We start from the raw sequence: 26,623 nt of genomic DNA, 5'->3' as shown, positions 1-26,623 counted from the left end.
CTATTACCATTTTGTTTGTAAAAATTAGTGATTAGTTTAACGTCCCACGATTTTGCATCGAGACTAAGGAAGACAGTGATGACAAAATAGATTATAAGAGGAAACGGAAGAACCCCGAGAAAACCCAGGAACACAGTTTAGTCCATCACAAAGTTCACTTTTTGAGAGCTGAGAACGAACCAAGAAACCCATGCACCAGAGGTGAACTCTCTACCACTGAGCACCACAGCCCCAAAACTAATTTCAATTAACGGTCAAGTATACAGACTATGAGATGTACATGCATATAAAATACGTATGGTTCCTTACACGTCTAAAACCTTGTCAAAGATTAGGATTTTGATACTAATTCAGAATGCCTTATGTCGAAATAATAATAATAATAGATATGTACACTTGAATATATGAATAATGAAATCATAATTATGCATGTTTTGTATTGTATTATCTCTGATCGTAACTCTCAATTTGCCCTTAAACTTCAATCTTGTACTTTCGTGGAAATTATAATTTTTTCGATAGTATTAGTTTTTATTAATGTGGAGCGAATCTGAGCTTCTTGCTGTCTAGTGCTGGCCTTTTATTCTCAATCTGAGATCAACATAACGATAGAGATATTTTTCTTTCATATTCGTAAAATATATATGAATTAATAAAACTAGTACAATTTTAAAGTTCAATGGTAACTATTTATATTTCTGTATAATTCCTGGTTAAATCGAAAACTTTAAAAAATCCCTGCAATTGTACCTGTATAAATAGTATTCAATTGAGTGGGATGTAATAGTTTTTTAACTAAATATACCAAACCTTCTTTTCTTTTTTCATGAAATATGTTAAACAAGAATGAAGAAATAAATTTAAAACCTGCCGTTGATGTTGTTTGTTATTACTTATATTAGTTCATTATATAAACGATTGATATATGAATTCTGTGTTACAGGCCTCACATTAGCATCACAGTGGAAGTCCCAGTTCGATGACTCAGAAGAAACTGATAATGAGTGGAAAGGAGAAAACTTACAGAGCCCTGAACATAGGCTCAACCAAACTCAGGTATTCTTTTTTTTTTCTTCTTCTTCTTTTTTTTTTTTTTTTTTTTAATCATTCTAACATTTGATAAATATGACTGAAAATTAATTTAACCCTTTCGCTCGGATTATTTTTCTTCTAAATTTCCGAGCAAGAAAAGAGAAGTTCATGTAACCCAGTGATAGCGGAACAAAAACAAACTACTCTAGTGCTATCTATCCGCAACAATTAAAGGTATCAGGTGTCATATTTGATCTCCAGGTTGACAGTCCCACAGCAGAATGCGCAGCAACTGTTTGATCATACGAGTACTATTTGTTTATTATCAGATATGTCTGATAGATCGATCTTTACTATCAGTGTTAAATTAATAGATCATTATGGAAAATATACAGATCAATATCAAAACAGTTACTCTATAGAGATTGGATGACATGGAATCCAAGTAAAGGTCAAGTCGTAAACAAGAAACACTTCACAGCGTCGATTACCCAAATACACCTTTAATCTATTATATTATGTATATGTAATCATTCATAATTTCTTCTTACTACCTTTTATCTTTTAATCAATTACTTGTTTACCTTGATTCAGTCGATTCATCGGTTACCAATAATCATGCTGCAGGTTAAAATTATCGAAGTATTTGCAATGAAAACTATCTAAAATCTAACTTAAAACGATATTAATCCATTTATCTTCTTTCAAGGTTATCAGGTATTTTCTTCTGATTCTTAGACAGAGGATAGAGTATAGATAGAGTTCCAACATAACAATTTTGGAAATTCGGTCATCTTAGTCTATAAACAGTCGTATTATTATCATTGTAAAAATAAATGCATATGTTGACGATATATAAAATTTACAGTAAACGAGAATCTAATTCACACTGCATACATAAATAATAATTAAAATGATGGGTAGAAAGAAAATGAAGTTTAATATGAATAACTATAAAAGCGTGAATATTAAGATTAACAAAATAAAATTAAGTAGAACAAGCAGGTTTGGCTGGTTTAAACCAAACAAAAAAAGAACGAAAAATGCTTTAAATCGTGTGAACTTCATGGTGACGTCTCCACGTATGAAACCATTTGCATTACGTTTATGTACTTTTTCACCTTTTAATCAAGGGGTCCCGTGTTCAATTCTCGGTCGAACCACAACCCATCTTTCAAGTGTAAACCAAGTAGCGATTCGAGGTGTCCCTTTAAGCGAAAGTCTTCTCTGTGATAACCTTGGTATTTCATAAGGATGTTAAGCCTAAACATACGAAACGAAACCAAATAATATATATATATTTCTACTTGCCTGAATACCTGTTGTTTTATAAAGAAACCAAGGTTGCTTATATATATTGATAGAAATTGGCAAAATTTATCAACTGCCTACGCAGCTTCCAACATCAGTTTGGATTTGACTTTGTTTTGATTTTATTGAATGATATCTACATACCAAATTTGTAATTTAATACCTCAGTTTTAGCGTAGTGATTATGATACGTTGACCTTAAAATTTTATATACAAATACATTTAAAGTAATAACAGGATTTTCTCAATGGCTAAGGCGGGAGTTTCCCGATTTATATATAATTGTATAATGTTTTTACTTGTGTAACTGTTTATCTTTTTGTCCTGAAATGACTCTTGACAATTATATTAACAACTAGGCCTATGTAAAGATCAGTACAACGTATTTTTATCAGGAGTCCTTCGTGAATGAGTCGGCAATCGCATTTGTGACCAATTAGTCCCGGTTTCGTGCCGAAATGGACAATTTTTCTTGGATGAAGCCGAGATGCGGTTTGGATTCCGCTTTAAGCTTATGTGACCCCTTCCAGCATAACCTTGTTGTTTCATAATAACACCAAGGCGAAACAAACTAATTTCTGTCCATATTTAATATAAATACATAGAGTAAATTATTTAAACCAAAAAAAAACCCTGGTTTTTTGGTTTTTTTCAATAAAAACCATGGTTTTTCCCAACCCTGAGAACAAGGTATAAAACAAACCAAGCATGTAATGTAATGGACTTTCCCGTTACATAAGAACATAAAAGAACTCGTGGAATATACTATGGTCACGAAATTAATGTGAAAATAAGCCAGGATCGTATCATTCAAAAAGTACGTGGGACACCTGTGTCTCACTGGGAGCAAAAGGGTTAAATTATTATTTTTATTAAAGATAAAGATATATAAAAATAAAACTCCTAATATTTGAATGAGCCTTTATCAGGAATTATGTAACTGTTGACTGAAATGAAATTTGCTTTCTAACTGCATCGCCGATTGTCTCTTCGGTCATACTCCTTTTCATATAATTCATTATGTTATTCAGTAATTGATTTTAAAAAAATCTGACCAGTTACGAAATGCAAACGAAGACATTATCAACCCCGAAAAAGAACATATTTTATTGTCTTTCTCTATGTAGACGCATTCCTGTGCTGCGCGTAGTCCTAAATTCCATTCTCGGTGATGTTGCAGAACTTTAGTGTTGACCCAGCACTGTGAGGCAGTTATATGAACTAAGAATAGCAGATTCATTGATTTTATTTAAGGTTGAAATTTCTTGTCAGCACTTAAAATTATATGGTGGCAAAACACTACTCAAATTCTTATTCCAGCTTAATTTAGGAAGCCAGTCTTAACTGAGTGAGGGTGATATACTGACCACAGGTCACTCAACTAAAAGACTGACCGGCTGTAAATCTTTGTGTACCAGCAGTTTCTTTTTTCTTTTTTTGAACGTAATATTTATCAACAATTTCAGATACATTTGTTAAGTAGTTGCATGTTGGAAACAGTGAGTTTTGTTTCACAGTGTGAAACTGCGGTAGACTTCCAAACAATACGAATTCAGTACTAAACTTGAAGTAATGTTACACTAGTATACATAATATTATTTTGTATAATGTAGTAGTATATTTTTTGTAATGAATTTATTTCCTTTAAACCAATAGAATGGAGTGTATGTTTTAAATTTATTATTTGTTATTACAGTCGGGTTTACCTCCTGATGGCTCTATGGCTCTAGCTGCCACTGAAAGATCTCAGCAGTTAGGTTTACATTCGTCAGCACATGCCCACAGTCAGTCGCACGCTGAACCCCAAGAGAGAAGACGGCCTCCTGAGCTCTCCAGAATTAGTGAAGACTCCAGACAGGAGAAACAACGCTCATCAGATCCTCACAGCCACGGACAGTCTCCACAGGTGAATACACTTGCAAATGACATACTATGTTTTGCTACAAAAATGTTCTTTGTGGCAATGATAGTTTTTCTCTATGCCTTTATCTAAACAACTTTCATCAGTACACGGTGGGTAAGTTGAGTATTATCTTCGCTTCACCTAGACCCCAGTGTAAGCCCAGTAAGCCCACTTTCAAGCATATTGGGTGAATGTCTATTGTCCTCAGAGTATATTGTTGATTATACTCTAAATTAAATAGCATGTGGCATACCCATCATTTTCTTCTTATTGTAGTGCATGCTTTTAGCTTGCTTATGTTTTTACTTTTATTAATGTCCTGTAGCTCTGTAGGCTAAATGAGATGATGGTATGTGGATAGCAAGCAATAATAATAAAAAATTGGAAGGATTCACATTGGAAGGATTGGAAGGAACACATTCCCCTCCCCTCCTCCCAAGAAAGGCTCTCTCTCTCTCTATATATATATATATATATATATATATATATATATATATATATTAGAATGTTTCACAACAACAACAACAATGTTTGGAAGGTGATTCCTGGCACTAAGATAAGACAAACAAAGTATAGTCTAACCTGGGTGCACAAATGCTTCCTTTTGAAGTTATAGGCTGCCGAAAACATGAAAAAATGAACTTTAAAGGTCCATAGCTCCAAAACTATATAGGACCTACCGTAGTCGGGTCAAGATTTCACTTAGAAACTAGTGAGCCTTATCCAAATATCCAAGTTTCACAATCCTGTCATACTTCCGCGACAATTTTATAGAGGTAGTTGGTGAGTACTTCAAATCATATGCCCGTAGCCGAACTCTCTTTATAAAAATCGTTGCGTAAGTACCTTAGGAGTCTGACACAGGTATTTTTGGATAGCGCACCTGTTAGTTCCTAAGTGAAGTGAAGTCTTCACCCGACTATGGTAGGTTCCATAGTTCTAGAGCTATGGATCTTTAAAGTTCATTTTATTTTTTTTATTTTTTATTTATTTATTTTTTGTTATGTTTCCGGTGGCCTATAACTTCGAAAGGAAGCATTTGTGCACTCAAGTTGGTCTATGCTTTTTGTCTTATCTTGGTGTAGGAATCACCTCCCAAACGTTGTTGGTGTTGTTTTCAAACACCCTGTATATACGTAAATGCAGTCCATAACTACTAATTCAAGTCTTATTATGATATGATTGTATGTTGAACATAACACATTCCATGCTGCTGATCCTTGACAAATTCACATTAAGATATTTTACTGGTGTCATAACTCAGATTTCTGATTTAACGCAGCTTATGAAACTGTGATCCTTGAACATTCTCTAGATATACATCACATGATGTGACATCTTGATTCCAAGATAAATAAAAGGAAACCGCTCCTCATGATACGGACTAATGTTCCAAACAGTATTTGAAATGATAGGTTTTGTTTCTGTAGTCAATAAGTAGGACTCTTGCTACTGCAACATGCTTGAATTTTAACATTCAAATTAGGGAAGAAAGATAATGTTTGCAGGAGTATTATTTGTTCTAAAGTATAGCAATAATGATTATTGGTTACTCCACTGAATCTTCAAACAAAAAGTAATCTTCACTAAACTTCGTTTCATTTACTACTTACTAGACAGAGAGATTTTATGCTCAATAGCCTAGTTTTATCTTGTTAACTAAAATACAACAGTTTTTTCCAACGCTAGTTCGAGCTAAAACTTAGGACTTTGAGGTCATCAAGATCAAATACAATCACATTTAGTAGGTTGTTCTCCTTTTCGAAAAGGAAGAAAATTTACAAACTATATACCTTTAAATAGTGACAAATGACTTGTGCGTAGTGGTATAATTCCGGTTGACTACAGTTTTCCTAACAGTAGATTTGAGACATACTTATCTCTTTTCGATAGTTATTTTCAGCCTCTTAGGCACTTTATGAAGAGGATTTGTGAAATTTCTCCTTATAGTTGTTGTAACACCCTATTTTGACAATTTCCTCATTAACTGTTGCTTGATTGTTACAGAAATTAGACCTACCTTTAATTTTCATTATACATTAAAGTTCCAGTAGAGTTTATATGGTTAAGCTTATTACATAATCTGCAATAAAAGAGACGAAGTTCTGTCCATTGCGAGAACCAGTAAGGGATAGTAAGCAGACTGCACTCAAAGTACTAAAGAAGTTCAAAATGACTCGAAACGTGAATCGAATAAATTTTGTTTAGTTAGAACAAATTACAAACCAATGATGTCAGTAACTTCATACTGTTGAGTTCAATTTTCCGTCATTTATATTCTTAAAGTTTTCTAGTTGCGTTTACTGAGATTTTAATCGTCTTAATTAGAGGTCTTCCACCATAGCTGATTTAAAAGAGAAAGTTGCCCACATACAACCTCTCTTTGCCTAAAATCTACATTATACTGCGAGTAAAAATCTTAATTCCTTGGTAATTTTTTGTATTGTGTTTGGTTTCGAAGTACTGATCCTTTCCTCAGTGTTCTTTCAGTGCAATATCATCGATCTAATTGTGTGCTGAATTAAATAGGAAAGGTCCCTACCGAACATACAAAATATTTTCCACTATAACCTTTCCGTACATTTTTAATTCCAGCTTTTTCTTTTTCTGTGCCCTTTGTTGTTTGTCAGCTGCAGCACGTTTACTGTTAAGCTTTATCTTTATTTGCTCTGAGGTGTTTCCTATTTGTGCTTTTACCCTAGTGTTCCTAGTGCCACTTTTGAATCTGTAGATACGAAGAGATACCAAAAGTTTTGCCCTGATTAATAATGTCTAAGGTTCGTTAAACTTACTACACCTTCTCTTAAGTAGTTTCACTATAAAATATCACATTTCTATTTACAATGTACTATGTTCCACTGGAAAGCCTTGTAAATCGTCTTTACACAGTAAAAATTCCTTCCCCGCATCGATTCTTTCGAGAAAGAAGTCTGAAGATGCTCAATTCAAGTTATCTTTCAGGATATCTATTCGCAGTTTAAAATACTAAGGGCGGAGAGTTGTATCTTCACTATTTCGATGGAGGAATGTGACGTAGTAAGCATCTATTTTATGCTCAGAACCATAGTAGATGAACCAACGTGCTTCCCTCGTGAGTAGCCTTGAAGCAAACATCACGTTTTTGACATATTGTGAACATAATGCGTGATCACTTCACTTTTCAGAGCTTTCTTGTGGCTATATGATTAACATACATGCCTTCAGCACGGGAGACTCCAGTGAGAGCTCATGTGGTTCAGATTCCACGTTTAACTTCTCATATAGCGTCAGTGATGAAATGTATCGTCAAACTGCAAATTTACCAACCAATCAATTCCATTTTTATTTATTTATTTATTTATTTATTTATTTATTTATTTATTATTTCTAGTGCAAAATGTGAAAAATATTAGGCAGATACTTCGGACGGTGCAGTTGTTTATGAAGCAAGTGTAATCAAAAGTGAACTAACTTAATGCTAGCTTTAATCACAGCTTTAGTAGTAAGCTACTAATTTATTTGACCAAGAATCCTAGACGCACCACTATTTATCCTTGACTAAGTAGGACCATTCTTTTCTTGGCTCGTCCTCATTGCTTCCTGCTGCTCACTTGAATACTCAGATTTTAACATTACTATAGGATGGGCACACAGTACATTTCCATAGGTAGATTTCATCTTACCGTAAATCTGTGTGATAGTTTTACCAAATGAATGAAACAGCTTAATCGCTTTTCGATATTAAGAGTTGACTGAGACAAAATGACAGCTTTTCGTTACTTAGGATGCTTTCTTTCTGCAACAAACAAATCTATTCAACAAATACAGGATGATTCAAACAAATCTTCAAGATTGTAAGCTTAGTATGTCCTTCCTTCCGTTACTCCACGCAATAACTATTGAAAGAAAGCGAATTTTTAATTTTTTGCAATAGTTAGTTTGATCGATTATCTTGGACGAGTTCGTTAATGCAGTCAATCTGTTAACATCTTCACGGTAATGGTGACTGTAACGATGGCTATCCATATCCCATTTTCTGCTATTCAAACAAAGGTGTATAATTGTAGAATGCCAGAAGTTACATATCACGACGTTAGATAGTAGGAAATGTCCTCCAGTCGTTGACATCTACCGGAGGAAACTGAAACGTCTAGGCATAATCTTTACTGTATTCAATAGTGTCTATTAATTTATATCTTTACAATCTTGCGCAATCATTTGTGAATTATACACTAAAAATGGGAGAATTTTTTGTCATAAGATGTCGGAAATGTCCTCTAGTTCCTGCAAACCTAACTGGACCTATTGGATCATATTCTATGATGTTTGCTGAAATAGATTAAAAGTAATGTTAACTTCATTCCTGAGGGTTACGGTCACATATTCAAAGAATTCGTGGAACATCGTAGAACACTTTCAACAATATGGCAGTACATCACACATTCAACATATCTTTCATGTAACTCATAACCAGCTTTTTTGTCGAAATAATTCCAAAGAACCAATGGTCTTCCAATTGACCGAGTATTTAACTTTATATATATATATATATAAATGAGTTTGCTTGAAGGATAGACCCTATAGAAGTCGTCCAAGAACACTAGATGAATAACATTATTCGTCGTACACTTTAGCACACATCACAAAATACGTTGCAGCAGATGGTGAAGGATATTTTTGACATTTCCGTCACTAAATGATTCTCTCACATTTCTGGTAATTTAAAACTGATTTCATATACTTGTCGTGGTTTCTTTAAAATTTGTATCATAATAAAATACTGAAGGTTTATGTGAATCATTCTGTATATGGAATCAGTCCCACAGAAAGTATCTGCGTTACCCACATGGTTACCAAGTGATTCTCGCTTTGTAAGACTTTCTATACTTATATATAGTATGATTTAGAAGCTTAAGCACATAGGGTTTAGTAGCGATAGGATGAATGAGAATTAGTTAAACAGTTAATAACTATAGACGTTAACATCTTAATATTCGTCAACACAAACACCTTGAGACTAGCATCATAAAGTCAACAAGATTAATTTTAATGCTCATATATAATATCACATCTACCTCAACTATTTTCTAATCAGGGCAAACACTTACTGATGTGTCCCCCTTATTTTCTATTAAGCTATAATTTTATCATGCTTTTCTATCTTCCCTTTTTGTTCTATAGTATATTTTTCTGTAACTAATATTCCGGGTATATCAAAAGTCCGGGACCATAACACAACTCCGTTTGGATAAAAATTAATAAAAATGAATAAATAAAATAGAAAGGAGAGAAAAAGTTGTTGGAAATATATGGATTTCTATCTAAAATTGTGGAATTTTTCCATTCGCACCAGCTGTTTGGATTCCACACTACTAAGGCGTCCTATGTTAAATTAAGAAACAACGTTGCCAGCTCATCAGGCTGTTTCCTTGGGGCTTCACCATTATAACAATACAGCATTATTGGAAAACATTAGAGGTATTCTGAGTTCGGTACACAGCAATATGAGCTCAAACGGCTGGTGCGATTTGAAAAATTCCAGCATTGTAGGCTGAAAATCACCAATTTCTGACAGCTTTCCCTTTTTTCCCCCATTTTTTCGTGTCTTCACTCATAACGAAGTTGGCCTATCGCCCCGGACCAAGAGCACAGAACATGTGCATCATACTTGCACTTTCACATGTGCGAACACACGGATACCTGTAAAACGATACGTGTGAGTGCTTGTACTACCCGTAACACTGTACTGTCTACGTATGCAATATCTGTGCTGCACATGTGTACCTGAACACACAGCTATGTACGTCTGAAACACCTGTATTAATTCACATGTACATATGTACTTGTTTTGTACGGTATATGCACCCGTACCATACACGTATGTACTGACTTGGGATTTCTGTTACACTCGGCATAATATAGTAAATCTATTAATGTTTTGTCTGTTATTTCCTGTAGTAAGTGTACAATTGTGTCCATAGTTCCTACCCGTGATGCAATTGATTCTGTTAACAAGTTGGAAAGGAAAACCAAGGAACACAATATTGTGTAATTTTACAGCAGTTTAGGGCGGAGATATTACTCTGTAATTATCCAATCAATTTAGAATATATTTAAGGGTAATAGAAGCCGAACAATTTTTTATAATTAATTTCAAAATACTATACCACTGACACACAGTGCAAATAAACGTTTCGTTTTCTTTCTTTTTTTTAAAAAAAAAAAGAAAAGAAAGAACACTGTTCTGTAATAGAAATTTACAGTGACCAAATTTGTGTAAGATTTATTTATTAGTGCTTCGTAGCTTTCTAGTGTGGTATGTGTGTTTGTGAAAAGTTTGCATGCATCTTTGAAATTTTTCTAGTTTATTTTACCTAGTGTTCCTAGTAGATTTTCTTTTATGCCAGTCCTTACTAGTACATGAACATTCTTGTTAACATGAGGCTGACCATCCACATTAGAAAAACAAAAATAAGTACCCATTACACGAAATGACTTGATCTTTACCGTTAAGCGAATACTTGTACTTCCGGATAAAAGTGCGTAATCACAGAAAGATTATGCGACCAGCTTCTCGAAAAAAATCTCTTTAGGCTAATGGAGGCGAATGATTAATAAAACTAAATGATTGTGAAAGAATTCGTGAATTGAGAATGTGGGAGGAAACAGAACTTTGAGAAACCCACGGATACGGTATTGTCCACCGCAAGCTCACAATCGAAACAGGGACCACTCGTACTATAGGAGAATGTGTACCACTGAACCACTGTGCTCTCTACAAGCTCATCATGAACAAGACTGTACATATCAGTGAAAATTCTGAACAAAATATTAAGGTAACTTTGACTGAAAAAAATACGTAAGAGTATGTGGAATTTCCGTGAGACCAAGTATTTGTTACAAATCCATTCGGCATTGTATCCACGAAGTTCCAAAATTTTATAGTTCATTTCTAAATATTTACTACTCATCTGTTAAAAAATCCGCAATCAACTGATTTTGAGGACGGTCATCGTCACTTTACTCATGAGTGTGATAACTCACAGATTTTCTGTGTGTAATTTGCGGACGGTCGAGATACGTGAATATTGTAGAATGTTCCTCATATTACTCACATAGTTGGAAAGTGGGACGAGTAAATAGTCGTTTACTACACTGGGATAGCTGTATCCCGTATTGAAGTAAATTACAAAAGTCCGGGCCTTCCGTTTCATAAAACTTCCAAGTTTTGCAAGTGTTTCTTACAATTCGCAAAATATTAAGCAGAAACGCGAGAATAATAATATATGTCATTTGTAACTACTGATCTGTTACCTCTAATGCATTCAAGTTTGATGATACATACAATTGTAAAAGTTTGATTTTTATCAGTTCTGCATTAGCATCACAAGACGAGAATCTTTGTGAAGTAGGTTTTTGGTCGTCCAGCAGTTGGCTTTCAAGTTGAAATGCACTGTCACCTTGATCAAATTACTTGAAACAGCTATAGAACATAACACGGCTACTTTCAGCATGATCACTACTTGTAGACTCTCTTTAATGAAGATTTTATTAAGTCTATGGCGTACTCCTTACGTAATTTCAGGCTTTCTTCCAAAAAAATCTGCCTAGGGGACGGGGTGAAAAATAAAAATTTGAGGCGGCTGCATTGGGACACTATTTTCGTTTGTGTATCGGGGAAAGGGGCGAAAGTATGCGTGGAAGAATCCCTGCGTAACATGATTTGCATATAAATAGCAAGTAGATTCGTCTCCAGGTTATACATTTTCAGTTTTCTACAGCCCAATTTTTGTGTGTATGTATGCAGTAAATTATGCAGCATTTTTCTCCAGTTCGCTAAACTTATTCAATACTAAGACAATTTAAAAAAGTGATCTTGGGATATTTCCATTGACAGTGATATGCACTTTGTGTCAAGGTATCAGTTATATACCATAAAATACTTGAATAAGATGCAGAACTATACAAAATTTATTTTCTTGAATAAATACTCTGAATTACAAGAGTAAATGGAAAAACTGAAATGAACATTTTGTGAAAACGAGGTTTTAGTATATACACAAACTTGAAATGTTGGTATTTGTTAATATACACCAATATTTAATCATTACAATGGTGGCTAATTCTCCGTTGAATTCCTGTAGTAAGTTTTGGCTGGACTTGAAGTGGTTTACAGTCACAATGTGTAACACGATGGCGGTTACTGTTCGTTAAAACTTCTTCGAGCCGCAATTTTGACGATGATTGTTTGGCGGCCTAGCATCCTTATTGCTGTTGATAGTCCCATTTGAAATTATTTTTCGATACTCTCGCCAAGTCCGATATCGTCGTAATGGTAAAGCTCTTTTCTTGTCATTCTGATACTTTGTTGTGATACTTATTCTACCTGAAAAGACTAATACACACGATGCAAACTACCATTGCTATCCGTCTATGTAAAAACCACGTAATAAATGATGCAATTATTCGTTACCCAATGTTTAGTGTACCATTTTATTTGTTGGTCTGAAATTCAACAGGTCTTTCAATATTTATTTTTTAGAATTGTTTGTAATAACAAAAAGATATATTGTGTTACTAGACAAAATTGATATACGTAAATTATAAGTCCGAAAGGAGAGAGAGTATTTTTAATTTTGTTATGTGCATTGATTTGTGTACTTAGTTGTGCAATTTTCGATGAGAATATGGAAAGATATTACTTATAGAATAGGTTTATACAGGGTGGACTATTTATCTTAAAACGACTTAGAAACTTTTAAACTAAAAAATAAAGTTCAATGAAATTTTGTAGCATGCAATTATCGTCAGGGCGACATTGTTTGATATATTCCGGAATACAACTCGATTAATATGTTACCAACTCAACATAAAGTTATATTTTTTGTAAATGCTGTAGTATATACATCAGGTTCTTACACATTTCAAATCTACACATTAAACGAAATATTACAATACCACACTTACTATCCAGTGTTACATCTAAGGATGCTACAATATCACAAATATCCGTAAATATTCAAATTTTGGAGGCCTCTAAAACAGTAATAACACAAGTAAGATGTACATGTCAATGCATATCGGAAATAACTTAGTGTCGAACACTATAAACATAATAGGACATATTTCTAACAGGTAGAAACAAAGTTACAAAGGATTGAAAGTTCTGTTTTCTTATTTTAAAAAAAAAATCGTAAAAGTGCTTAGATAAGTATTACATCGGATCACTAAAATGGTTTTCAGTAAACGTCAAGATCATAATGCCGTTTACAGCAATTTGACATCGCAAACCGTTTTGAAGATACAAAAACGTGGGCAGAGATTTCTGTGGTTCTCAGAATGACGTAGTTATGGGAAATAATTTGAAAAAAGAAGTAGCAGTGTCACGTGTAAATCACTTGAAGGAGTTTGGTTTGTATGGCATGATATTTTATCAATTAACATTGGAACCGGAAGTGGTAGTAGATTTCTACTATTTTTGTTTTTAGTAGAGACATTAAAATGGAAATAAAAAATGCTTTCGCGACACTTAATTGATTGCAGAAAACAGCTTCCCGCTATCTATTACCGTTTTTGCTCCATAGAGATTAACATTAAAATCGGAAATGTTTTATTTCTACGACTTCTGGTCTTAATATCACCTCAATCAACGAACTCAATTCCCTCTACATTTTCTCAAAATTGATGGTGATTCACCAAGTAGTTCTCAGACGGACGGACATACGGAGAGACTGGATAAGTATGTAAAGGAATTTTAATGAACCAAACATGAACCAAGGAATTTTGATGAAAGCTTTCGTCTGCTCCTATAACATTACACCAATAGTTTCTTGGTAGTTACATATTTAATAAGTTCTAGCAATTTCATAATTTTAAAAGTGAACTTTGTGGTGGACAAACACCGTGTGCCTGGGTTCCCTCGGGGTTCTCCCGTTTCTTCCCACTTTCTTCATTCCACCATTTCATTCACTTCTCATCATCACCATCTCCTTTAGCCTAACCGGCATAACCGTGGGACGTAAAACCCAAACATTTCATATTTTCATAATTTTAAGTAGTGTAGCAAACCTTAAAAATATTCGTCGTATCTCAGAAACGGGTTGAGATATCATATTGGTGTAAATGGCATTAAGATTTTTACGTTTATTAGAGACTATGTGATTGGATGTGATACTTGTTTTACCACTTTTTCGAGTTAAAACATTTTGAAGAAAGTAAAATGTACAATCCTTTGTAACTTTGTTCTTACGTGTTAGAAATACGACATGGTATGGTGATTTTACGTGACACTAAAATACTCCCGATGTGCAATAACACTTTTCTCACTTCCGTTATTACTATTGTAGAGGCCTCTAAATGTAGATGTTTGTGATACTGTATCGTCCTTAATTTGTAACAGTAAATAACAAATACGGTATTGTAAGCTTTGAGTGTATAATGTTAATATACAATATGTATGTGTGTGTGTAGAAAATTTTGTTGGTTTGGCAGCACTGTTAATCAGGTGGTATTACATAGTATTTCAAGCGATGTCCCCCTACCAATATTCATACGTTGTGAAATTTCATCGATTTTTATCAATTAGTTAGAAGTTACAAAATCGATTCAAGATACTCCACCTTGCATATTCGCGCACTATTTTAGTTGTAAAAAATGTAAAATACTCACTATATGTATTTCATCTGTTAATAGTATATTTTTGAAATGGTGATCATTTTATTTTTAATGCTGACTTCTTGTCTTGCTTCAAATTAGAAGAATGATGTCCTTCGATCACATATTAAAGAAATAAAAAGTCATCATTGCATCCCAAATTAACCTCTTCATATTAAAATTAAAAATATTATAATTACAAATATGAGGGTATGTTGTGTTCGGTAACCACGATAAGTGCTTTTGTTGTAACTGTTTTTATTTGATCTTAATGTCCGTTTTTAGTACCAAGACTATATGATACGAGATTGAAACATTTTCTCTAACCGAGGATCGAATTCGAGGACTATACGCACATAAAGCTTAATATTATTACTACTTATCTAGTTTGGGGTCCTCAAAGTGAGTGTTGAATGTTCAAGAATATGTCCAAGTAGCATTGCAAACCGAGCACACGAGCACAATATCGTTACTCCGTAAAAGTATAGTGTCAATTTCCTTCTTTTAAAATGTTATATGTGAAACCTATGGGTGAGTTGCTTTAAAAACGCGCGATACCAATTAATTCCGTAGTAATAGAAATAACTGCAAAATTGTGGCAGGTAAACTGACGAAAATATTTGAAATTTGTGAATCAATATCTTGAAGATTCTATTCACAAGAGAACATGAAATGAGATCTTTCAGTTTTATGTCCCACGATTATGCCCTTTAGGCTAAGGGAGACGGATGACTAAGGCAAGTGAATGATGATGAAAGAATTAGTAGAATGAAAATGTGGGAGGTAACGGAAGTACCTCGAGAAAACCAATAAACACGATGTTGTCCACCACAAACGTGGCCAGGGATTAAACCAGGGACCCCCGCACCGGAGGTAAGCGCTCTACCACTGAACCACCGTGCTCCTCTCCCCTTCCTCCCCACGAGAGAACAAAACTTTGAAATATTTTATTTCGAGGAAAATGATAGCCATACGTCTGTTATAATGAAACAGATTATTAATCCTATCGACACTAGTATCATAAATGAGTTACTATTACCAAAATATGCCATGTATTCTGTTGCAGAAAAAAGTATGCGAGGTTTTATTCTTCCGGTGGTCGGCGCTAAACGTAGCCTATAAATTCATGTTGTTCGCCTTTTAACAAATGAGTTTTTAATGTAGTGAAATTAGCTACATTTGCAGTTACAAACAACAAATAGCTTCTAAATATAGTAAAATAAAACATTTTAATGTAGAAGAAAGCAATATGAGAGAATATTTCTATTATATATAATAAATTGAGAAAATAACTAAATATCATTTCAATCTCTCTGCTGGTATAAATTAAGTGACACAAAGAATGAAAAATGCACGACTTAATCGAGAATCGAACAACATTTTCAGTTTACTGTGCGATTCGTTAACCGTTATGCTACCCAGTTTGTTCCATGAACAGCATGTACTCTATTACACTTGAAGTCTTCTTAGCCATACAGACCACGTAGACTTCAAGAGCAATGTATGACTGTTCATAAAGCGGATTGGACAGCGTAGTGGTTAACGCATCGCACGATAAACCCAAATCCTGAATCCGATTTTCGGTCCAGTCGTGCATTTTTCACTTTCTGGATAACAGAGAACATTGCTACTTAACTCAGCATTTTCAAGCGAGGAAGAAAGCATAAAATTTAATGAAGCGGATGTTCAGTAGACTGTATGAAAAGTTCCAGCTATAGCAGTAGTATTAATCTCGTTTGTTGCTTATTTTTAGTTCGTACTTTTTTTTCCTTCTTTGTTTCCATAATGAGCTTAAAGGGAAGTTTTTCGTCAGAAAATGTCGTATATGTATTTCTGAATGGGAAATGATTATAGATGAATAATATAAAATTTAGCAGATTTACTGTTTTAATTATTATTTTCTTTTACTTATATTTTAACCATTCAGTGGTGCCATTTAAGAAGGAACATAATTTAAACGGGTAACTATGTTTATCTAAATATCTCTCGCAAACAAAGAACAAACAACAACAATATATCCAAAGAACAAGATTACGATACGATCATCCTAACATAGAGATTTAATATCAACTTCGAAACAGTCTACAGCAAAATTTAGTTTAGTTTAATTATATCTAAATAAATTTTCTTGTTGCATATTTTCCCAACCAGTCAACTACTAAAAACTAGTTTTGAAGGTAATATCTAAATTAATAGGAACTCTCCAAAAATAAATAATATTAAAGTATAAGTTGATCAATTGTAATAATTCATTTTGACTTGGAAATGGCGTTTCTTAATTTGCTGCTTCATTTGTTACAGCCATTGCTCCGTTTTGTTAAACAAGAAAGTTTTTTGCACTATTCTTCTTCTTCTTCTTCTTTATTATTATTATTATTATTATTATTATTATTATTATTATTATTATTATTATTATTATTATACCTTGCTACTATAATTCATCATTTTTGTTGAAGATATTGCAGATTTTAAGGTTTGTAAAGTTACATTTGAGAGAATAGTACCATAGGCGAAACATTTTATTGATTAGGATACTTATAATTTGTAGTTTCTCATACATATAAATTTTTGTTTGTAGAATTTTCGTAATGATTTTTTATGCTATATTTAGTTGCATTAATGTTACTTGTACGCATATGCTTCCGTAGTTTCACGTTTTATGTTAAACGATTTATAAGGTCTTGTTTTGATATGCCTGTTTCCTTATGTAAAAGAAATGTTGCATGGTCATATTGTTTCAAGTATACGTTTAAATATTGTTCTTGTTGTGTATAGTGATTCATTAATATTTTTTCTGTACATAGTATAGGATTTCGCTACATTTATTGGTAGCTACATTAAATCATACCTCAAGTACAATACATGAAGAAAGAAAAAAAAAGGACAGAATATTGAAATACATCGTCTTCCTTCTGTTTGTTAAATAAATTCTTTCTATTGAATATAAACAAACTTAGATAATTAGCACTTAGAACCTTATGGTGTATAGCCGATTTGCTGCAGTATTGAACTAAAGTAATATTTTGAGTACGATGTACTTAGTATTAAAGAAGTATGCTGGTATTAAAGGAAGTCATTATTCAATACAGGATGTAGTTGTTAATTGATTTGTATTTGCATAAGGACGAAAATATAAGCTGTGAATTGAAAAACCTTCAGTTTTTGTGCAGCTTTCTGTATCGTTTAAAAATCAAATTTTCAGTTTAATTTTGTCTAGAATATTATTTATAGAAACTCGTTATATAGTTCTGAAAATTTCCATTATTTTCCTCGTGGAGTCAATGAATAATTAAGTGATAAAACCAGTCAGATTATTGACAGTAGTAATTCAGTAGTTTCTAATTGTGAAAAAGAATTATTATTTAATATTTCATATTTGTTTGTCTGACAAATTATTAATACAAAAAGGCAGAGTACATTGCCCGTACTTACAACTAATAATGCTAAAAATGTTATAATATGAAATAGCACTGTTCTGCGCGTTTGTACAGGGTGTTACTTAAATGTGTCACAATATTTTGAGAGCAGATTCCTCACATCAAAATAAGAAATAAAAATTTCATATGGACCTGTGCTCAAAAATGGATAGTTTCGAAGTTATAGTATGCCAAAAATGTGAAATAAGTAAACTTTGAAAGTCCGTAACTCTTCTACGATGAGACCTGTCGTAGTCGGGTTAAGACATCATTGAAGAACTGGTATGTGAACTATCCAAATATCCATCTTTCAGAACCTCCGGTACATGCACAATCATTTTTAGAGAGGCTGTTTGGGAGTACGTGATCACTCTCCATCTACCTCTCTAAAAATTTGTGGTCAAGTACTAAAGCCTTCTTAAACATTGAATTGAAGAGTAAGTGAAGAGTTCGTAAAGTTATGAACAGGGTTATGTGCAGCATGTCGGCTCTAATACTTTGCGGTAGAAATCAACAAATCAGGTAATATTAGAAATAACAGCTAATTGGAATCCGTTCTGACAATCGGAACATTTTTCAGTTACACTAGTTAAATCGTAATTATACTTCCATAAATGGGAACGATTGTCATTTTGTATTTTCCGTTGTATCTATGCTCAAGGATAGTCTCCCGTACAGAATAGCAGATACCAAACTACCTATAAACGTAACCTTACGTTATACCATAATTACTGTATGGAACACTGATTTATAGTCTCAAGCTTTCCTTATCAATATCTCGAGCTTTCCTTCCTATGTTAATATTTGTATGATTTTGAAAATCTATTTTGTAAAATTTATATTTCTGTAGTTTTCATTCATTTTACATTGACATAGGCCCACTAACTAAAAAGATCATTGATGTAGTATAATAAAATTAACTACCTTGTTCTCAGTTTATAATACAGCCGTGCGAGACCTGCAGTGACAACGCTCGAAAGAAATGTGAATGCCCGACAGTTTGTGTTACTGTGTACGTTTATGCAAAGTGAAGATAGACAGGAAACAAGTGTAAACTTGATAGCAAGGATGTTATAAAACCAGGAAATCAGAGTCGAAGGAATTTTTTAACGCCTGTTACGCAGATACGTCTGTGTGCTGCTGAACTAAAAACTTTTATTATTATTACTGTTGGAAGTTCGTTGAAACTAAGAATTTTAACGTCGCAGTCTTATTTCCAGTACGTACGTGGCAATATATGAAACTACAAATCTGTTTTTATAGTAATTATTATAAATAAATTGTGCGAAAATTTTCAATAATTTTTAATGTTACATATGTCTTGCTTATTTATTTCATCTTTGTTGAAGTGCATGAATACTAAAAATAACAGCTTGAAGCTGCTGTACTGAAAGAACCGTTTAATATTGAGCCTGAAGAAACTATTGACTACGGTTCTTTCGTATACTGAAACATGAGTTAAGAGATCTAAAATATTTTGTAAATACAGTACAATTTTTTGCTGTACAAATAGCTGTTTTGTTTGATTTTCTGTTGATAGTGTCTACTGTGAGTTACATAGAATTGATATTTTTTGTAGCAAATTAAAATGTTTTCAGATAATTTAATTTGCCTCTATTTTTTGTTAGTGACGTTAATAAAATAAAAGAAAAGCATTGTTGATTTCTTTGTGTTGAAAATAAAACGTAAATAAAAAAAAAACTGAATAGCTCTAATAATATATTAATTAACTTTATAATGCTGTTAAAGTTTTGTATCATGACAGAGAAAGAACTACTTGTATCGTAACCAGTAATACAACGAAAATTTAAAATAGAACTTGCAACCTGAGACAATTGTGTACTTGTTATTTTATGTATTAATTTTTAATACGTGATAATTTGGAAATTGAAACAAAAGCAACACATAATATGTGATTAATACAAATGTATGTTACGCAAAAATAATTTACTATAGTTTGAAGCGTGTTGTGGATGTTAAACTAGTTTACATAAAGGGAAAGACTGATCATTTTCTTAATAATTTGCAAATTATTTTATTTTGTTATTTATTTAGTTTGCATTCTATGCCTGCCAAATGAGCATGTATTATATAATACTTTTTTAAAAAATAAAACTAAATTGAAGCAAAAAAAAAATAATAATAATAGAGTTACTAAGTAGGGTTGTTAAATTTTAATTTAAAGTAAAGTCAGGATATAAATTAATGCTGTGATACTGTTATTCGGTAGTGTTTTACAAGTAGCCATATTTATACGTATATCATTTTTAGTTAACTTCCTGAGATACGAAGAAAATGTTTTTTTATTTCATACGATCTGTATTTTATGCGTTTTTACAGAAGGTGCAGCTTATGCGGCAAACCAGTAGGGGATCAACTAGCAAAAAAGTACGCACCAGATTTATTTTTTACTTTCATGTCTTTCTGTTTGAGTTTTCAGTAAGTGAAGCTAATATTGGTGTCAGCTGTTCACAAGCAGTTTCCTTTTGATTTATTTTTGTTGTACAGTTTCCTCTTGAAGCATCTAATTTAATTTCTGTAGTAGTGATAGTGTTATTGTTTTAGTATTCTTATTTTGTCTTAAAATGTACATTTTTTTTAAAAAAGAAAAATAATTTAATATATTAAAGTTTATGTAGTCTGTTATCTCATTTTGCTTAGATTTCTGTTTATTTCATTACTTTACACCTCTTATTTTCTGCATCTGTTCATAAGCACACTTCGTAAAACAGTAGTTAGTGGTTTTATACACAAAATTTGCGAGAAAACTAGAATTATTTTTTACCGAATATATAGGGTCAATGTCATGGATTTATTTGTTGCATACGTTGTTGGTATTTAGCAAAATGCTTCGAAATCAATAAAAGAATAACAGCAATAACCAAAGTATCGATTATAATGTATGTCAATTGTACAACTCTTATTAACGACTTCGTCTTATAAATATTCACCTTGGTCTTCAGTCTTGTATTATATATTGTTTTAAAAAATCATGTTAAACGTCATTTTTTTTATAGCTGTCAGCATTATCAAGACATAGGTAAGGAAAGGGTAATAGGGTGAACGAAAATGACCTAATATGACATTTTTTAAATATATATATCGGGTGCTCTAAAAACTGCGCCCAGGGACCACAGCACATTATTCTACAAGTCAAAATAAAGCAATATATATATATATATATACAGGGTGTTTCAGATAAAACGTGCAGTGCTTATAAATCCGAAACGGCTGAGAATAAAAAGATGAAACAAAAACTTAGATAGGAAAATGCCATAGGGCCCATGGCATGGTGTTGTCGTGGTGACCCGCAGGGCCCTCCTTCAAGGGGACCCAGAGGCCAACTTCAGATTTTCAAATGGGAACATGTATTGAATCATACCTCATTCAATAGTACTTGAAGTACGAAACAACTTTTGTAGGAAACAATTTTCGATTCGGGGCACCGTTTTCAAAATGGCCGCAAAAAGTCCTGTATCAGTTTGAAGTTGGCACCTAGGCCCCCTTCACTGGGTTTCCTGAGGGTCACCACAACAACACCACTTGATATGCTTTATCATCGTTTCTATCTCAGTTTTTGTTTCATCTCTCTATTATCAGCCGTTTCTGATTTAGGCCTATAAGCACTGGACGTTTTATCTGATACAGAACCCACTTTTTGCGGCCATTTTGAAAACGGTGGCCCAAATCGAAAATTGTTTCCTAGAAAAGTTGTTTCGTTTTTCAAGTACTATTGAATGAAGTATGATTCAATACGTGTTTACATTTGAAAATTTGAAGTTGGTCCCTGGGCCCCCTTGAAGGAGGGCCCTGGGGGTCTCCACAACAACACCATGTGATGTGCCCTATGACATTTTCCTATCTCAGTTTTTGTTTCATCTTTTTATTCTCATCCATTTCGGATTTATAAGCACTGGACGTTTTATCTGATATAGGACCCACTTTTTGCGGCCATTTAGAAACGGTGGCCCAAATCGAAAATTGTTTCCTACAAAAGTTCACTAAAGAAATAATAAACACTTCTGACCAGAGTATATACACTTGTTTATTAAAAACTAAATTCCAGTGTAACAGTTTCAACAACGTAACGTTGTCTTCATCAGACACCAACTGCAGTTGGTGTCTGATGAAGACAACGTTACGTTGTTGAAACTGTTACACTGGAATTTAGTTTTTAATAAACAAGTGTATATACTCTGGTCAGAAGTGTTTATTATTTCTACAAAAGTTGTTTCGTTTTTCAAGTACTATTGAATGAGGTATGATTCAATACATGTTCACATTTGAAAATTTGAAGTTGGCCCCTGGGCCCCCTTGAAGGAGGGCCCTGGGAGTCAACACAACAACACCATGTGATGCGCCCTATGATATTTTCCTATCTCAGTTTTTGTTTCATCTTTATATATATATATATATATATATATATCTATATCTATCTATCTATCTATCTATATATATATATATATATATATATATATATATATACACCTTTCGAGTCTTCGTCTGGAGACACAAATTGTACTATGTGGCAACGTCGCAAATAAAGAACCATGGATTAGATCTACCAATCTATCAAATAGTTATATCTATTCTTTCCAGATGGCAGCTTAAGTCGATATTGATTGACACTAGCATCTAGTGTAGCAATCGATTCAACTGCTTATTGTATTCGTAGAGTAATGCTAATGGCTCCAAGTAAATCTGCGACGTTGCCACATTGTGAAATTTTGATTCCCCATGGCGGCTGAAGGAGGCTTCGGAGGGCATACCATCACATAATCTTTTCGCTTTATTTTGGTCTGCAGCATAGTGCTCTGTGGTCCGTGTGCACCATTTTTTGAACACCCGATATATATAAAGGTATATAATGTCATATTTAATTAATTCCCGTGTATCTCATTTCCACCAAAAACTTTCCTTACTTATGTCTTGACAATGCTGACGGTTGCTACAGAAAAATCGAAGTTTTACTTGACGTTTTGAACAGTATATAATACGAGATTAAAGACCAAGATAATTACTTTTTGAGTTTATTATTAGATAATCATCTCGATTTAATCTATAGAAACATTGAGACATCACATTTATGATGAAAAAGCTTGTATTGAATTATTCTTTTTTAACTAGGTACACTACTCTAAAAGTCCTATTTATGTATATGAGTAATACGAAGACTACCGCAAAAGTCATAACAAAGTTTTGGGGGATACAAAAATGGGAAGGAAGCAAAAAATTCTGAAATATGCAAATGAAAGGTTAATGGATATGTAAACGTGACATATAGAGAGTTGGATGAACATACATATCCCCGTCAGGATATGACATGAGAAAAATGAGTATGACACGTTTGTTTCACATGTTTTTTTTTTTTTTTTTCGAATTACAACATTCTAGATTATTACTAATACAATTATAATTATGTGTAAAGCCTAGAAACACATACAAGTGGCTCTAAAATCCTTCGAAGTAGTCTCCCAAAGAATCCACTATACACTGCCAACGAATGTAATTCGAGGTAAAACACTAAGAAACAAATGAGTAGTTGTACTAATTTTCCTCGTTCTACATCCTGATGGGGATATCTACCGTATTTGCGCGAATATAGGCCACACTTTTTTCCTAAATTTTGGCTTAAAAAATCACGGTGCGGCCTATAATCGAGATTTTTCTCCTCAAATATTAAATCCTTAATTTCAAAATGGCATATACACGTATTTGGGTTGAAATTAATATCATTATCAGTTACTTCAGTTACTTTTCTAAACCATCAAGGATTGAAGAAGAAATAGAAGTAAAACTTAACCTTCTTCGCAAAAATTGCCACCTTCATTTGGTACCGATAAAACCTTACATTGGCACAAAAAACACTTGTACATTTAATACTTTTATTTACAGGAATACTTATCTTTGTTATGCAGTATATATAATATATACGGTATATTTATGTACTGTACCTGTTCTTGAAAAAGAAAAGCAACTTTGTTTAGCAAAACTGTCAGCTTGTTTGTAACTACCCAAATCAAGCACAATCACTTCCCACTATCTCTCAGCATCAGCAGCGTCTGATTCTTCACCCTCGCTAGATGATCCAGAATGCTGCTCAGAGCCACTGTTACAAAGGTCATTTTCAGTCCCATCAAGATTATTGGAAATTCCAGTCTTTTTAGAACTTTTCGTGACAAGTACTTCCGATATTGACCGTCAAGCAGTCAAAATCCAATGGCACACTTCTGACACAGATGGACGTTGGAAACTGTATCTTAGCTTTGTTCATGATGCAAGTTCTACAAAATTGCCTTACACTAGCTTTGAATGGATGACTGATACACACATCCAAAACTACAACACACAACTCTCGTAAATTTAGTACTGCGGTCTATATTCGAGATTTACTTTTTCTATAATCTCGTGTCAAAAGTTTAGGTGCGGCATCGCGCATATTAATTCGCGCAAATACGGTATGCTCATCCAACTCCTTCCATATAACGTTTATACACGTACTAACCTTCCATTTGCATATATTTCAGAATTTCTTTCTTCGTTCCCATTTTCGTATCAAAAATGAATAAATAAATAAATAAATAAATAAAATAAAGAAATAAAAAAGTTGCTATAACTTTTGCGTTAACTCTTGTATTAAATATTTTCGGTCAAATAGCACCTAAACTTCCTAAAAATTTGTACACATAGTGTATTTTAAAAGTTATATTGTTGTATGGATTATTTTGGAAGTAAAATAGCAATCCCCGAACTGTAGAAGAATATTTTTAAATAGATAAGCGTACATTGTATGAAATCTTTAAAGTGATATTACGGAAACAAGTAAAAAATTGTGTGAATCAAATTGCTAGAGAAAAAAAAAATAATCTTTAAGATGTGTATTGCCTGGAATTGACGGCTTTAATTTTCATTTTAAAAGTAACAGAAAAATAAAGGACAGTATCAAAAATAGCTGAAATAAAGGACAATATCAAAATCTGAACTATATAGCGATACAGTAGGCAGAAAATATTACGAAACCAAGGGGCTAATATATTTGAGATATTACTTACCACTGTACAAGTATAATTTGCCCATCAATTATGGTATCAGAGCAGTCAAACTACACTGATAAACAATATTTCAAGAAAAATAAAGTCTTTTTAGCTCTATCTTCTCTATATGTAGATATGTTTTCAAAGGCTGAATATAGGAAGAGGATTAATTTGAACACTGCGCTTAGAAACTTGATTAATTCAGGAGAAAGAGGGAGAAAAAAAAAGGAAGAAAAGTCATTCTACCTTTGGAATTAAAGCCAATGTTTTTGAGGTGACATATTCAAGGCATCATATCCACGCATATAAATGATGTGTTGGTATAGTATTATGCTAACTCAGCTTCGTAAGACATGGTTGAACATTTCAGAGATCCTAATTATTTTGTTTTGCAATACTTTCTAAGTACTACAACACTATAGAGCCTCTGTTTTCATATCTGATTTACTTTTCATTAGTGTGGAAAGTGGAAGCACGGCGAATCTACTCATTGTTTCGTCTTTTGATTAAACAGATACATCCAATAGCAAACGGGTACAGATCAGTAGTTCGTATTTTTCCTTCGCTATCGAGGTGTCCCAGATCTGAATCCGATGACAGGTTATCCTGACCGGTTTTTCTAGTGTTTTCCTTAGTTCTACCAGGAGATTGCGGGTATGATTTCTTTAAACCCTAGTCGATGTTTTGTCTCGTTTCCGTATTATTGTTTATTCTTAATGATACCAGTATAAATTTTTCTCAGAGGCTATATTTCAAACTGTATGGATAAGTGTATTGCAGCAAATATCTTGCCTTATTTACGGTTAAAATGCTATAGGATTGCCTCCAATAGGAAATATTTTGTTGGATTTTAGAAAATCCAAGTGTCGAATAAACGTAATAATTTCTAATGCAGAAATTAGAAAGAAAGAAAACAAGTTTCATCAAAATACTGTCTAATGTTACAAAATGTTAAATTGGGAGCGCCGAATATTAAAAAATATATATGGCGTGAATTTATTTTTATTTACATTGCTGAAAAAGTATATTTGGCAGAATAATATATATTTAACTAATTTTAAGAAAATTAAGAGCTCAATTTTGAAAAGATTAATCAGTTTTGTTGTTTAAAATATATTTGAAAACTGTGAGAAAGAGGTGCTATTAAGTGACCTTGACCCACTGATAATGACCTATTTTGTACTAAATTAAGAACATTCCTCCCCTTGAAATATAATTAGATTATCTCTTCATGTTCTAATCGTGGGATGTCGGCCTGTAAAGTGAAACCGTGGTGACCTTGACCTAGTGACAAT

The 26,623-nt window shown here is 33.1% G+C and overlaps 1 protein-coding gene across 1 annotated transcript in view; it reads left to right on the top strand.

The window, feature by feature from the left end:
- Asator (tau-tubulin kinase asator) overlaps positions 1-26,623 on the top strand; it is a 348,933-nt gene that overhangs the window by 280,270 nt on the left and 42,040 nt on the right. The window contains exons 12-14 of the mRNA XM_081728236.1: positions 944-1,056; positions 4,040-4,249; positions 20,635-20,682. Of these exons, the coding sequence (XP_081584362.1) occupies positions 944-1,056; positions 4,040-4,249; positions 20,635-20,682 (371 nt within the window). The remainder of the gene's footprint in view (positions 1-943; positions 1,057-4,039; positions 4,250-20,634; positions 20,683-26,623) is intronic.

This window comes from Thermobia domestica, chromosome 10, assembly GCF_964235325.1.
Source record: "Thermobia domestica chromosome 10, izTheDome1.hap1.1, whole genome shotgun sequence".
Classification (NCBI taxonomy): domain Eukaryota; kingdom Metazoa; phylum Arthropoda; class Insecta; order Zygentoma; family Lepismatidae; genus Thermobia; species Thermobia domestica.
This window is presented reverse-complemented; position numbering and strand designations above follow the sequence as displayed.